The sequence below is a fragment of the Poecilia formosa genome, unplaced genomic scaffold (assembly GCF_000485575.1).
Source record: "Poecilia formosa unplaced genomic scaffold, Poecilia_formosa-5.1.2 Scaffold7, whole genome shotgun sequence".
Lineage (NCBI taxonomy): Eukaryota > Metazoa > Chordata > Actinopteri > Cyprinodontiformes > Poeciliidae > Poecilia > Poecilia formosa.
Window position 1 is genome coordinate 1,644,857 of NW_006799946.1, and position 15,507 is coordinate 1,660,363.

The window sequence follows — 15,507 nt, forward strand, 5'->3', positions numbered from 1 at the left end:
AAGTACATAGCAAAAAATATTTATCAGTTTTGGTAAATTCAAAAGAATATTAAAACATTTGTGTTGTTAATCTGGACACAGGGTTTTCAGATGTCTGCTCGCTAAATCTCTAGAGTTACTTTGGGGGAAAAAATTTATTTCAAGTATAACAAAACATTTTTAAATTAGGTTAAATAGCTTACACTTTAATCTATTATCTATCTATTACATATAAAGAACTAGAAATCTTAGTAAATATCTGAATTCATCATTGTATATGACAATAACAATGACACAACAGGGGGTTTTTGAGCATTATATTTAATAGTCATGTAAGATCAAACTTTGACTAGACCTCTTCAAAAAGCCTTCAATTGTTTGGGCTTATGTTTTTTGAGCAATTCAGAGATTAGCTTGTCGGTTATGTTTTGGATCATTGTCTTGTTAAATTTGACAAAAAAAAGCAAAAACAGAACAAATCTGAAACCTTTTTTTTATAGCATTGTGTTTCACAAATGTACACACTGATAATAGTCAGAAACTGAATGTTCAACGGCAGCCGACACAGAAACCTGCCGCCAAAAATTGCGAGCCTTCTCCACACTTCACAGGGCATCTCATTATCTCGACCCATGACTCCTCATTACCATTACATGTCCAGGCAACAGAAAAGGGCACGACTGTTTAATATTTAATTTCTGAGCTAGAGAATGTGTTGCAGTGTGTTGCGTCGTGGGGACATGGAGAGTCTTATGTCGTGACTCTGGTGCAGAGACCAGCCGAGTAAATCATAGCCTGTCCGTCAGTTATTTCAAATAAAGACAGATCCAGCTAGAAATCCACCAAATAAAATACATCAACCACAAATTTTCCTGTGATTTTTGGTGTTTTATGTAATATGCAGCTGCTTTAGGAAGCCTGTGTGTGCTTTAATGTATACATTCATCTGCAGTCACAGCAAAAAAAAAAAAAAAAGGATTGATTCAAAATCCACCACTTTGTCTATTGTAACAGCTTTCGACTGATTAAAAACAAGATATGCTTACTCAGTTAGTGTTGTAGGTCACCGCCCAATGTGAGTCAGGTCATGACACTAAACTTATGCTGCGGAAACGAATAGCTTCTTCTTTTAGTCTGGGATTTATTTGAATAAATAAAGAAGTTGATTTTGGAGTAGCAATTTCTTGATGAATTGTAAATCTTATAGTTCAGGTTATGCGTAAACTAAAGGTTCTCCATTTGAACAAGGAGGACAGTGAAGCAGCCAAATTCTGAGATTGTTATTGATTATTTCAACAATTATTATACATTAAACACAACATGATTATTTTGGGGTGTATTTAAAGGAGGAGCTATCAATGGTTTAAACAAGATTCTTGAGGAGCCAGGTGGCCATAAACCCTCGATTGACAGACAAATGCCATCAGCAGGAATTGCTGGCAGCAGCCGCTGAGCTCTCCAGCTTCCGATGTATACAATTATACAATATATTAAATGCCAAAGGCTCCGTGTCTGACCTTCAAGATGAGCTCTACTCCTTACCCAAAGCACAAAAGAGTCAGCTCCAGTTTTGCTCACAACTACATATAAATAAACCAACGAGCTCTGAGGGTTTCTGTTCAACAGAGTCACTAATCAAAACAGGAAATGTTCACGTCTGTGGACCAGCTGGTTGTCTGAAATAGGAAGTATGAAGCGTATTCTGAAAATAACACTAGCCCTATAGTGAAGCATGGTAGTGGCTTAATGATGCTCTGGAAAACTGCAAGATGTGGAGGGTAAAATGGATTCAGTCAAGAGTCAGGAAAATCCTGGGAGAAAATGTCACGCCATCTGCAACGCAGCTAAAGCTTTGATCTAATTACAGGACACTGATCCACCAAAACTTGATTTAAAACGAAGTTATGGGAATTACTAGAATGGCCATGGCAATCACTTGATTTGAACCGTTTTGAAAAAAAAAAGCTTGTCATAAAGGGCTTCAACAATGTCGATAACGCACTCATCATTATGGCATTTTTGGTTTAATTTTGGGAAATAACTAACATTATAACGTTACCTGTAAGAAACAATTTTTTTTGTTCCCTTTTATTTCTTGCTGCATATTTACAAAAATACATCATTTAGAGTTGTGGTTGGATAATTTTGGTTCCAATTGTTCATTATTGCCACTTCACACTTGTAACGAGCCACTTGGTGTTTCTAATGGCTAGGAAAAAAAAAAAAGAGATCATACAACATCAACTGTTCATTAGCATCAGAAACAGCCACCTGTTGTAATTAATTGGTCCCTTGCTAAGCCCACTGTGTCTAATTGCCTTTATTGTAATGTGTGTTCAGCCAGGGACTGTGAGTGCCATGGACTACGGGCTGGATCGAAGAACAGATCCCAATACAGACGAGGTAACAGGTGAGTCCCCGCATGACCAGCAGGATCATAATTCTTCTCAATCAGCTTAAGCCCAGTAAGAGGCTTTAATGCATGAATGCAGCTGCATAAAACGATGCTTGCTTTCTATTTCCAGTCTACGCTGTCTGCTTACAGTGTTGATTTGCATCTTATTTCTTGTCTTCGCTTTTGTTCTTTTCTCCTCTGCAGGCATTTTCCCATGGCTCTATTTTTTCAGCCCACTGGTTACACCACCAGTTTATACCATTAAAAAAAATCACCATAAATATATATACATATATATAAAAAAAACAATATCAAATGTCTTGTATATATTCTTGTTCTCAGACACAAACACCTGACTACTACGAGAGAATTGTAAGTAGGATTTTGCTCTCTTGTGTTTTCCTCTTGCTTGTGTTTTTGCTCAGCTAAAATTGGTACTTTGTTCTGCCTCGTCTCACCTGTTGTAGATGATCTTCACCCAGCAGTCCATCATGAGGCCCAGAGTGAAGTCATCTGTGTCCATCGGCGCGTAAGACAGCCTCAGATTTATGTTACCTGCACTCTGATGCCCGCAACAACAAATTCACCTTTTAGTTAGATGTAAAAGGTCAAAAAACATAAAAATGCCTCCTTAAAGAAGTTGAGCACAATTGTCCTTAATGTTTTCCTTGCTCTCTTTTTATGAAAACAAGATGATTTTCTTTTTTTTTTTTTAAGATAAGATTTTGAGTTAAAAATCTGCAATTTTTCTTCCATTCAATTTATTCATGCTTTACTTAGCTGCACTTCTGCGGAGCTTTCTGAGTGGTCAGACAAGTAAATTGGTGTGAACTCTTCTCAAGGGTTTAAGGAGAAATCCTCTTATGCTAAATACAAACAATAGCATAACTTAGGTTAGCAAAGTTTGACCCAAAAGGAGCACATTACCGCTGCAGCAATGTGCTTTCGACCAAAGTGGAGATGTTTGGCTGCCATGCAGCGTGTTTGGAGAAAACCACACATAGCATGTCAGCTCAAACATCTCATGCCAACTGTAGAGCACGTCAGTGGAGGTGTGATGAAATGGGCCTGTGGTTGTTTTGTAACCACAGGATCTAGGCACCTTGAAGGCACTGAATCAACAGTGAAGTTCTTTACCAGAGGATTCTAGAGTCAATATGAAGCCGTCTGTCTGTCAGATGAAGCTCTTCCTGAACAGCACAGCGATTCCAGACATAACAATAAGTCTGCATCTGCATGTGGTAAAACATTATTTGTGATCTACATCAAACAATGAATCTCATTTCCTGCACTGCAGACTGGTGAAGTACAGCGCCACCTATAGCGGTCACGACCCTTTTCTCTCCAAGTGTCTTCCCAGCAACCCGTGGCTCACTGACGACACGACATACTGGACCTTGAACATGTCTAAGTGAGTCAGCCAACAAAGACATGTTCTCTAAAAGTCAGCCTTATTCAGCAGTCTGATTTTCCTCCTCTGTGGTTTTTCAATTTGTGCCGCAGCGTGGAAATACCCACCAAGATGCGTGTAGAGAGGTGGACGTTCAGCTTCAAAGAGCTTCTCTCAGATCCTCGAGGACGAGATGATTTCAGACTCTTCTTGAAGAAAGAATTCAGTGGTATGGACTATATTGAATGAGAAAACCCCCCCAAAAAACCCAAAAAACAAAAAACGCAGTGTTGATTTGAATACTTGTGTGGTTTTCTTTTCTGGGTGTTTTTAGGTGAGAACTTGGCATTCTGGGAAGGCTGTGAAGATCTGAAGTGGGGAACTGCTGTCGCGATGAGAGAGAAAGCAGAGCAGATCTACAAGTAACGACTTTTTGGGATCTACTGATTGGATTCGAGTTTGAAAGATCTCTCTTTATTTTCCCTACTGCATGAATTTCTGTAATCTTTCAGCAGAAAATTGATTCAAACTGACCATCTCTCATCTTTTCCCAGGACATTTTTGGCACGTGGCGCCCCGCGATGGATCAATATTGATGGAAAAACAATGGAAATCACAGTGAAGGGTTTGAAGCACCCACACAGATACGTTCTGGACGCAGCCCAAACTCACATCTACATGCTGATGAAGAAGGTCAGTGAACACATCAGCAGTGGGGCCTTAGGATTGGCAGTGTTCAATGTCTGCTTGTTGGGCTCTGCAGTATGTTCACAAGACTACAGAACCTGAGATAATTATATCATTGCAACAAGTAGTTTGATATAGAAGTATGAGTTGATAAAGCAGGAGCAATACATTTGATGATTGATGTCTCATAAGGTAAATATAATTATTATATTTGAAGATAAAGAATGGGTTGGCTTTTCTTTCTGTCTTTCTTTCCTTGCAGGACTCATATGGGCGGTACCTAAAATCTCCTGTGTTTAAAGAAACCTTAAAGAAAGCCATCTGTCCCGAAGAGCACAAATTCAAGTGAGCGACATCTTTTAGACGTTCTTGCATTTGACGTCCGATACTTGAAGAATGTCGAACTTATATCCACTTAAACTTGTTTTGGAAAATCACATCCGTCACTCTCCATTGTCTCCTTTTTCCATTTCCCTCAGTGAAGTCCAGTTGGAGCAGAACGCCAGGAACAGACGGCCCAGTCTTAGCCCCATCATCATCCGGCAGCAAGAGCAGGAGCAAAGGGCCAAGATGGCCGCCAACGCCCCGGTTGACATTACACAGGTCATGAGCAAACTCAGCAAGCAGGGCAAGGAGATGGGTCCTCGTCATTCCAAGTGAAAACACCTCAAGTTCAGCGACAAACATGACTAGCGTTTATGGTTTTTTTTTTTTCCAATTTCTGCAGAGGTTTAGTTTGAGATTGAATTAGTACTTTAATAATATTCATTTCGATCCCAAACTGATGAGAAATGTGAAGTGAAGCTGTAGAGTAAATTCAATGTGACTCATGTTCAAAATGTTGTTAGTTATACAAAACCTTTATTTAAAATAGTAGAAATAGTAATATATTTTTGCTAAGCCTCCTTACTAGTGACATATACTGAGCAACAGTGAAAATGTTTTTTTGTGAGCAATCCTGTTTTAATCAAACTCAGATGAGAAGTTGCACTTGTTAAATTACGGTTTTATTATGCGTGATGAGTAACGACAAGCAGAGGACCAAAGTCTGTTGTCTTATCAGTGAAAGCTGCCATTGTTTCTCATAAAGTGTCCATCTTTTTCTGTTGTTGTTCTGTAGTGCTGCTCTCTGTCTTTCTTTGTCATCAGTCATAAGTGAATAAATCAAAATCACCTCATTTTTATTTGTTTGTGTTATTTACTGTGTTTCAATGTAATCACTTTGTTGCTATGCACGTTGTTAGGATGGGATTTATTCCTTCCTTCGTTTCTTCTCTCCTTCCTTCTGTCCTTTTTCCTTTCCTTTCTTTTCTCTTTCCTCTCTCCCTCCCTCCCTTCCTAATATCTTTCTCTCCTCTATTCTTCTTTTTTCATTCTATTTGTTGTTTCTCCCTCTTTCTTCATCTTCTTGGATGTTTTCATCTTTCTTACCCTAATCCACTGTTCTTTTTCTTTCTTTCTCTCCACTTAACGTCCCTTTGTCACTTTCTGTCTTCCCTCATATTGTACCTTCCTTCCTTCCTTCCTTCATTTGTTCAATCATTCCTTCCTTCCTTCATTTTTTCTTTAATTTCTTCCTTTCAACAACTTGACTCAGCTGCTGTACAATAAGATATTTTAAAGGTAACTAACCAGTGACCGTAATTTGTCTGTTTCATAAAATATTCAGCTGTAATAATGTTTAAAACTATCAATTAGTATCAATATCTCTCAGTTGACTCTTAGTTGGATGATTGAAATATACTGGATAGGAAAATTTTGAATTTTCCAGATCCCACACACTGACTCTTCCCAACCCAGATGCCCTCTGACTGTTGTGTCTTGCCCTCTGATCCCACAGCTGTGCCGATTTACCACTCCCGTCCCGCACCTCGCTGTCTACACTGGAATCCCTGACCCACCTTCTGTCACCGCCTCGCCCTCCCTCCCTTTCCTCGCCCACACCCCAGTCTGTCCGTCCCCAATTAGCGTGGCCTTAGACAGCACCTCGGCTTCTGAGCGGCGGATGGAGGCCAGTGACGGTGAGGGCAACACAGAAGTTCGGGCCCCTGAGGGGGGAAACTTGTCCAAGTCTCGAATGGCCCTGTCGCTGCGCCGACTGCTGAAGAGAGGCTGCAGCCCCTCCACCATGTTCGCCAGCCTGTCGCCCAAATGCCACACGGCGGCCACAACAAGTAGCCGCATTCAGCCCATCACACCAGATGAGGCCAGCCAGGCTCCACCCAGAAGAATCGGCAAGTAAGTGGTGGCAAATACAGCGCTCAGTCGAAAACACTTCGACAACGCTTTAGCTCTGGTTAACACTTTAGTTCATGTAGTGCAATCATCGAAGTGCACAATCCACAGCTATGGTGCTGTACTCATGTCAACCACAACAGAGGTGAAAATAGTGGGAAAACATTTAAGAACAAAACAGATAGGGACAAATACACACACTCTTTCTATTGCAATTTTAAGAGTAAGAACTTATCTTTAGTACCCTCCATGCTTCTTTGTATGTGTTAGAAACATTGTAATTAAACCATCTTTTATCCCACTAAGAAGCACTTCTTCAAGAGTATTAACTGTATGAAGAAAATATACAGTTAATGGCAACAAAAACTCCTTTAATGGCTTTGCTTAGAGAGACACAGCTACAGTCATATGAGAATAATGAACACCTCATTAAACACTCAGTTTATTTGGATCTGAACACCACAAAAACAGAACTGGAACGACGTACAAAATCCTCTGTTCGATATCTCTCAGCTTCTTCCAGATCAAAGTAGACATTCCTCCCGAGTGCCGGATCTACCCCATTGAGTCTGAGGACGAGGATGAGGAGAACAGGCCTGCATCTCGGGACGCGGTGGGAACAGAGGAGATCATTTGCCCCTGGGAGAGTCTTACTCGACAGAACGGGACAGGATGATTGGCTGGATTCATACAGGTGCAACGCCACAGGACTTTTAGGGTGGAACATGTAACACAAATACCAAACAACATCAAGACCTGCAAGAATCTCTCAGTCTGGGACACCGAATGACAAAAACCCTTCAGCATCTGACCGCCTGCTGCTTTGAAAGGTCGTTGCAGAGCTGTTCTATTGCTTACCCCGTTTTCTGTCAAACACCATGACAAAAGTAGCTGCGAAACAGAAATGCTGGTGAAATTTTAAAAGGTAAATTTTTGTTTTCAAAACGAAGGTTTATTGGAGTTCAGTCGCCTGGTCCTGGAGTGTTTTGTCAACTTGAAAGAGGCATTTTGTAGGGAGGCTGCAGAAGTGGAGGTGGTCAAGATCAGTCCCAAACCGTGTCCACAATCTGAACACAAAGACCAAACAGTTTTCCAGACCCAGCCAGGTCTGTCTTTTGTCCCCAATCCTATTTCTGGTGTTCATGTACTGGATGCATGACTTAGTCTCGTCTTTGCTTGTTCAAGCCAGGACCTCCAAGTCAAGAGACAGCTCCTGTATGTCTAATCCATGGGTCTCAGTAAGAAAATGATGGATTAATCTTCCAGGGCAGAGTCTGTCTATTCCTCTAGAGGCGGATGGGAGTGTTACTCTTGTCTGTTGTGGTGAGAAAACAAAAATCTCCTTTTTTATTTAATAACCATTTACATTCCAATCTAAAGCAGTTTTAAAAATAAGGTAAGAAGCTTTGTCTTTAGGGAGGAGATTAGAGCAGAGCTGCAGCTCTTCTACATTGAAAAAAAGAGTCTGTTGACGTGGTTTGGCTATCTGATTATGATTCTACCAGGACACCTCCCTTTGGCAACGTTTCAGCCATGTCCCACTGGGAGAAGACAATGGATGGATGCATTTTGCCTTTCAACAAAAGCAGAGCTAGGCAGCTCACATGGTTTAGGTCCACAAGACGTAAAAAGTCTGTCTAAAAGTGTTCCTTTAGTTACAGCCTTACCGTACAGGACTGATGTGAGCCCCAGCGGAGCTCAGGCTGGAGGATGGTTTTAACAAGAGTCACTCCAGATGGGGACAGCAGAGTTTACCAAAGTTCAAGCGCTTTCACAGCTTGAACTTTAGCTTTCATGCTGGAACCTTACTCTGCATCTCAAGATGAACTGAAGCCCAACAGAAGCCTTAAACCACATCTCAGTTTAACCTCGAAACTTTCAATAAAGCAAGACAAAGACATCCAAGGTGTTATTTTCAGAATAGCAAGGATAAAGAAGTCAAAAGCATAGAGTACAAAGATAGACATACATTCACTGACATCGTTGTGGCTGTAAAGGAACATTAATTCAACAAGTAACTAAATCTGAAACCCTCGGCGGAGAATAACCAAAGCAGACGGAGACCTGTAGACTCTGCTTCCACATGCTTGTTCGGATGTTTCTATATACTTACTAATGTAGAGACGTTTTCTTGTTCTGCAAGATAGATTTAGAAGCCCCTGTCTATTAAATTATCTATTTTGTGAAAAAACAACAACAACAACAACAAAAAACTGAGCCAAACCAGTTTGAGGTAAAGTGGGAGCACAAGGACAGCTTGTACAAAAAGATACACAAGCTGTCATATAAAAAGTTACACCCTCTTTTAATCCTAGGGTTATAAATAATCTGGTCTTCATCAGGTTTTAAAATGATAAATCTAACCTCAAGTGTATAAAAACAGACAACAGCTTCCATACTGCCACTATTTAATAAGCAAAGATCAAGTCTAAAACGGAGAAGCTGTGTGTGGAAAAATAAACAAATAGGAGTTAGATTTTCTCATTTGGTTATGGAGGAATTTTGGCCCCATTTTTCTTTGCGACATTGATTTTGTTGTTTGAAGTTTTCAGATGTTTGTATCTGCACAGGTTTCTTAGAGTATCACCACATTATTCTGCCTTACGATTCAGTATACATCAACGATTCAGTTGTAGATTTGCTGGAATGTTAAGGATCATTTTTGACTTTTGATGGCCCAGTTTATTCTAAACTTCAAACAGGTCTAATCTTTGACTCTAGACTTATTTGGTTGGAGATGAGTTTGTGTTTGACTCAGTGGTTTTGAAGCGCACAACAGGTCTAGGCCCATATTATCACACTTCAACTATGCTTGAGAGTTTTTTTATGAGAATATTGTGCATTCTGGTTTACACACATTGTATCCTCAATAGGGCCTTTCAGGTAATAGTTTCTACAAGAAAGGTTTGACCTGCAAACCCCTGTTTATGAATACTTTTGTCATTCATATAGCACAGGCTGATCTTGCAAGACAAACAGGTAGATGTTGTGTTCCAGAGCATGATGTTGGAGTTGTTGCTCAAATAATCACTTCTCCATCACCATGTATTTGATAGAAAATGAAATGAACATCTCTCACAAGATTGAGTTCTTCCACTATAGTGGAATTAGCTCCAAGTCTTTGATGTGCGATAGAATCCCTGTCTTCATCTTAGTGTTTAACTTTTAGACGAATCCCATTTGATTCAGGTGTATTCGAGAAGGGATGCATCTAGAAGTTGCAGGCGAGTAGCTCCTGTAAGTTGGACATGTCATGCTGCTTTTTTCATTCAACAATCTCAAGGAAGCTATAGATGTTCCCTTTTATTCTTGCTATTCTCTCATGAATTTTCACATTCAAAATTTTCACTGAGGCTTATATGGAGCTCTTAGGTTTTGGGCTCTTCTGCGTTTGACCAGCAACTTTTAAGATATATCTTAAAAGTTTTTTCCACTTGGGTGTAATCGCTCTCTCTTCAGAATGATGGAGTTCTTAATGTTTGGAAAAGGCTTTCTGACCCTTCCCAGACTGATGGACAGTCATTACGGATGTTTTTCTGCCTCGGCATCTGCATTGCAGAAACTCCTGCTTTTGTAGCAATTGTGGTAATCAGTAAATTTAATTGCATCTTGCTGACCCTTTTCCTTTTCACCTCCATGGACGCAGCAAAGGTGTACTTAGTTTTTCAAACACTGATTTCATTTTTGGATGCATTTGTTTCATAAATGACAATGCTGAATCTGGTGTGTCTTCTTACAACCCTAGATTTAAAAGAGGGTGCTCTTTCTTTTTACCCAGTAGGATGCAGGTTGTAGTTTTGTATTTGGCTCCACTGCTGTTTTGTACCCTCTGTGTAGCTGTTGTGTACCAAACACCAAACAGAACGAGATGTTTATGGTCTCTTCTTTTGGGGAGGGACAGCAGAACATGATCTAACTAACTGAATGTATTATCTTTATCATGTTTACAGATGCAAGAATGTGAAAAGTACCTTGAATTTGTTGTATCTGATATGTACATTCCATAGTTAGTGTCAAGTGCCTCAATAAAAAAAGTGTCTTTTCAACAGTTTGACATCTAATTTTTATTTTTTTTTCTGTCAGGGCTTCCCAGGTCCAATCCTCAAGAACTATTGTTTTGCAACATTTAGATGAATCCCAACGCACCTGAATGAAATGAATGTCTCATTATCAGGTGTCTGCATAGTTAAATGTCATGCAGCTGAGGAAATTCAGTCATTTGACTCAAGGTTTTGGAGAAAGAATGCAACTAAAGTTGCCGGATACCGGATTAAGGCATCCCTGTTTTATTTTGTTCCAACTATCATTGAGTTGTAATGATTATGTATTACCACTAGGTGGCAACATAGAGAAGAAAATAAACACATATTGTTGCAAACAAGGACAGTTCAGTTTATTCAATAAAACAGAATTATTTACAAAAATCAGTATAGTTTTTGGACATGTTCCACTTTTTTATTTACATTCTGCGAATTACCAAGATCTTCACCTTGCGCATCATTTTATTATACAGACAAAGAGATCCCAAATGTCTTAACCATTTTTTTTTTGTAAAAGTAACCTAATATCCAGACATACATAACTACGATCTTTACATATGCCTGTTTTTTGCGACCACATTACTTCTGCTGTTTCAGATGTCACCGACTGATGTGCAGAAAGAAGCACAGCTTCACTGAGGTGACTGAACAAAGACTGGAGCAAAGCTTTGATCTGCCTCTGTTTTTCATGGCGTCTCTGAGCTCAACAATCTGATTGCTCCTTTTCAACACTCACGGTGGGACATTCACACAAAGTCCACTGATGCATTAGCCCAGCAAAGAGACAGAAAAACATCCAGGTGTTCAAGTGTTAAGAAGCATTTCTGGAGATGCATTCACACCACACATTTTAAGTTGTAATATGAGGGAAAAAGAAGTATACATGCTTATAGGTAAATGTATTTGTTTATAATCTCTAAATTTATTTGAAATTATGCAAAAGGAAATAACAGAAAGGAATAATTTAAGGAATTAGTGGTAGAACAAATCATAAATCAACAAATTTCAGATTCATGGGAACAATTTGCAACAAGAACTAACAGCATTACCGTCAAATATATATTCATCAGTTGGCTCCAGTTTTTCATCCATCAAGTCCTGAGCTAAGTTGTCTGAAATCAAATTTTTATTCATTAATAAAATCTTAAAGAGTGCTGGAAAACGCATTTGTAAGCAGTTAAAAGCGGTTTATTTTATTATTTGTATTTTGTTTGCATTTGTAGGCGCATATAGCAAGATCCACATCGCAACACAGTGGGAAAGGGACACATTGTCTTTAAAGTGGACTTCCTGCAGCCCAGACAAGCATCCAGCAGCATAGGAGTTGAACACATTACACTCTCCTCTGTCACTTTGAAGAAAATATTTAATATATTTAACCTCCCTGGCTCAAATACTTACATAAGAAGATTTAGAAAACATGTGGAACACAATCCAACATTTCACCATCAACTATGAACTCTGTCGATACAGACATGATGTTCGCTCTGCGTGACCTTGCCCTGACATGATGAATGACCAAATCAGAGGTGTAATGAAACTCCAGACGTTCTCCTGCTGCTCCCCCGTGATTTTCATCTATATATGTGCGTGTGTGTGCGTGCGTGTGTGTGCGTGAGTGCCCAGAACCTCCATCAGACTCACAGGTGACCCAGTGTTTCTCCCCGAGCCTCCAGTGTTTGACGAGAACAGGTAATTATCAGTGACCTCCTGCCTTATAAAATTTAACAGCGTGAGAAAGTGATGTGAAAGGATGAGCGAGAAGCAACCTTGCAACTTTAACTTCATCTTGATGTCTCCTTACACCTTTTTTTCCCTGGATTCTTCCCTCAAGCCACCAAAGCTCTTCTTGGCCCCTTTTAATTCTGCCTCTGTGTCCCTGAGGACTTTGATCATTAAGTGAAAGTTGATGCAATTCTGCTGTAAACCTGCACCTTTCCAAATGATTTATATTCCTTAAACTTTTCCCAAATTTGTTAGGTTATAACCACTAACTTCAAAGCGGTCTTAATTCTTTAAAAGCCACTAAAGTTATTGGGGATTATTCTGAACTTTCTCAGTAGTTATGCTACTGTATGTTTGGGCCTCCAGATATCTTATAAACTACATTTCCTGAGTCTTTTCTATTAAGCCACATTTGTGCATTATTAGTGTAAACGCTGTAGCCATTCACAATTTTTTCCATACACTTTTTGCCAGTATACTACTTCCGCATACTTTGTGCTATTTCAACCATTCCACTTTTCCCATATTTGTCTCATTCAGGACATTACGACTATGTCTTTTGGTATTGATATCTTCAGTGGTTTATTAAATATTCAGCTTTTTGGGATCATCTTGGGCCCAATTGAAATGAATGGAACATCCCATAATTTATGAAAAATTCTGCTAAAAACTTTGTGCTCTTTCACATAACTGGCATTTTCAGTTAGAAATGCCATTCAAATTTTAAAATGTAGTCACATCCTTCAACTTCTTCACTTTATATAAGCTTTTATATCTTTTACAAATTTCACAAAATCTCTCTTCAAGTTTTTGCTTGCATTATGCTCAGTCTTCAGAAAACAAAAAAACATAAAACATTGGCCCACTACCTCTGAGGGTTCCCAAACTATCCTTAATTCAAAAACTTTGTGCAATTGGAATGCTCCTTTCAACCCTAATCCTAACCTACATGCCCCTTATTTCAGCATATGAACAGATTTACACTGTTCTAGATGAGCTAAAACTTTTTTCTTACTTTTTTTATTCTTCAACATATGATAAGCAGAAAGTTTTGCTTTGAACGAAGATTGCAATTTTTTTTGTGTTGCTTATTACGTTCCTTCTTTTTTTTTTCACTCTGCATGAAGTATGCTACTGTAGGTCAAGATGCTGGTCCTAATCTAGAGGCTATCATTAGTAATTCAGCTAACTTTGGCTTTTTAACAGCTTATAATCTGTTGAGATCTTAAATTTTAGCATTGTAAACTTTGTTCTGCACAAATTTCTATCGTCTTTTTTGCATTGACTGAACGTCTTCACTTCACTTCTACAGTTTTTCTATTTGCATGTTTTTAGGCTTTTGCTTTATTATCCTCCTTCTGCCTATTTCTTGCATTTCTGCAAGTCTGCTGCAGCTGACTTCAGATGCTTCACTTGAAATATTCAGTTTACAGCATTCAAACTGCATTTTCTGAAAATTGCAAGAAATGCAATTTTCCTACTGGCCTAATTTTTCTGTTCTCCTCTCTTTTCCCGTTGAGGTTACGCCTGGCCCTTCTTCCACTCATCTCCCTCAGAAATAAAAATTTCACCCCACAAAACTAAAGCAAATTCGAAACATGAACGAACGCACATAAACTCATGCAAGCCTATCGTTTGTCTCTTGAGGAACGATATTAATATCTGACACATTTCGAAATGTCAACCAAACTCAAACAAGGTGCACAAATACCTAATTTATTTATAGATCTGACACCTCTTATGTCTCTTCGGCTCTCAAGCTATTTCTGTTTTCAAAGAGTGTTTTTTCAGCGAGAGAGGGTGGATGAAGAGGGAGATGAAGACTGACAGACAGGTCAAATGCAGGGAAAGGTGTGTGGCTAAAGAGATCAGCCAGCAAAGCCCCTGAGAAGTTAGTATTTTAATCAACACTTGGGGAGGGGAAAAAAAAAAAAAATCCTTTAAGACGATTCTTCCACTAGTGACACATGAGTGTGATCAAAGACTCGTGTTGAGTGATAAAAATACCCCAAATGTGGGCTAATCACAAATCTGCATTCAGGCCTGATGGCTGCTTTCTAATATGGGCTTGTGGGGTTTAGTTTCTCCTCCTTCTCGCGTCGGCTTCCTTTGTGTTTTCAGATTCTCTCTCTGTCTCTCTGTCCTCCTGTCTTAGTATTCACCTCCTGTCATGCAAATGTTAGTTCAATCTCTAGAGCTGTTTACTCATTGAGTGATGATTGCCTGTTCAAACATCTGTCCTCGGCCGTGTATGCACCACCACACACACGCACACGCGAATGCTTCCACACACAAATGCAAATGCTTTCTAGACATTGAGTGGCATCAGTCTCAATTTAAAGTCTAAATAAACCAGAAGGGTTTGCTCATTAAGTTATTTACATAACTCTAAAACAATTTACAGCAAAGCAGTGTGCTTGACATTTAGAGTGGGTGATTTGTGAATTGCACTTCTATTTATTCTGAGAGCATCCATACCTGTTGAACCCTTTCCGCATAAGCTTCTGAATGTTTCACTGAGAGCTGTTGGAGCCATAATCTGGAAGGAGAAAGTACAGGATTTGACTACACACCATGTGCGCTCATACGATTTCTGACAAAAGCAGCCAAACTAATAACCAAAAGAATATCCCAAGAGCCGAGGAGCAGTCACAGAGGGCTTCAGAAAGACCTTGAAAAATAAAGTCGAGCTTCTCCTGTGAAAACAACACACGCTGCTTTCATCTGCACTGGTCTCAACACACATTCAATGCTGACCTCGTACAACTTAAGGAAACGTGAATGGAGAAATGTACCTTAATAAAAACGGGAAGACGAAAAAAAGTGTGGGTGTCCAAACAAGGCAGTAGTGTCCAACACAAAGCCAGTGAAGTGCTAAACTTTTAGTTTCAGAGAAAAAAGAAAGAAAAAACTTGGATTTCTAGAAAGAAAGTAAAATTACTAATATGTCCCAGTCAATCAACCGACTTGCATCCAACTCCAGATCTATTAAAAGATCTGAAGATCAGAGCGCACCAAGAGCTCCAGTACCTTCTAGACATTAAGAAGGTTTTTGT

General features: G+C 39.3%; 1 protein-coding gene across 4 annotated transcripts in view; it reads left to right on the forward strand.

Annotated features, from left to right (window-relative positions):
• Positions 1 to 10,732, forward strand: part of LOC103151273 (regulator of G-protein signaling 9-like) — a 20,135-nt gene extending 9,403 nt beyond the window's left edge. For 2 of the 4 annotated variants that reach the window (XM_007571246.2, XM_007571237.2), the window contains 11 exons: positions 2,320 to 2,382; positions 2,717 to 2,746; positions 2,842 to 2,903; positions 3,672 to 3,785; positions 3,878 to 3,993; positions 4,099 to 4,186; positions 4,319 to 4,457; positions 4,714 to 4,796; positions 4,931 to 5,054; positions 6,292 to 6,689; positions 7,200 to 10,732. In XM_007571246.2, the coding sequence (XP_007571308.1) occupies positions 2,320 to 2,382; positions 2,717 to 2,746; positions 2,842 to 2,903; positions 3,672 to 3,785; positions 3,878 to 3,993; positions 4,099 to 4,186; positions 4,319 to 4,457; positions 4,714 to 4,796; positions 4,931 to 5,054; positions 6,292 to 6,689; positions 7,200 to 7,362 (1,380 nt within the window). In that variant the 3' untranslated portion in view covers positions 7,363 to 10,732. Of the gene's footprint in view, positions 1 to 2,319; positions 2,390 to 2,716; positions 2,747 to 2,841; positions 2,904 to 3,671; positions 3,786 to 3,877; positions 3,994 to 4,098; positions 4,187 to 4,318; positions 4,458 to 4,713; positions 4,797 to 4,930; positions 5,781 to 6,291; positions 6,690 to 7,199 lie in introns of those variants that run through there. The other 2 variants (XM_016681335.1, XM_016681329.1) reach the window with 2 other exon arrangements.
• Positions 10,733 to 15,507: the final 4,775 nt, after the last annotated feature.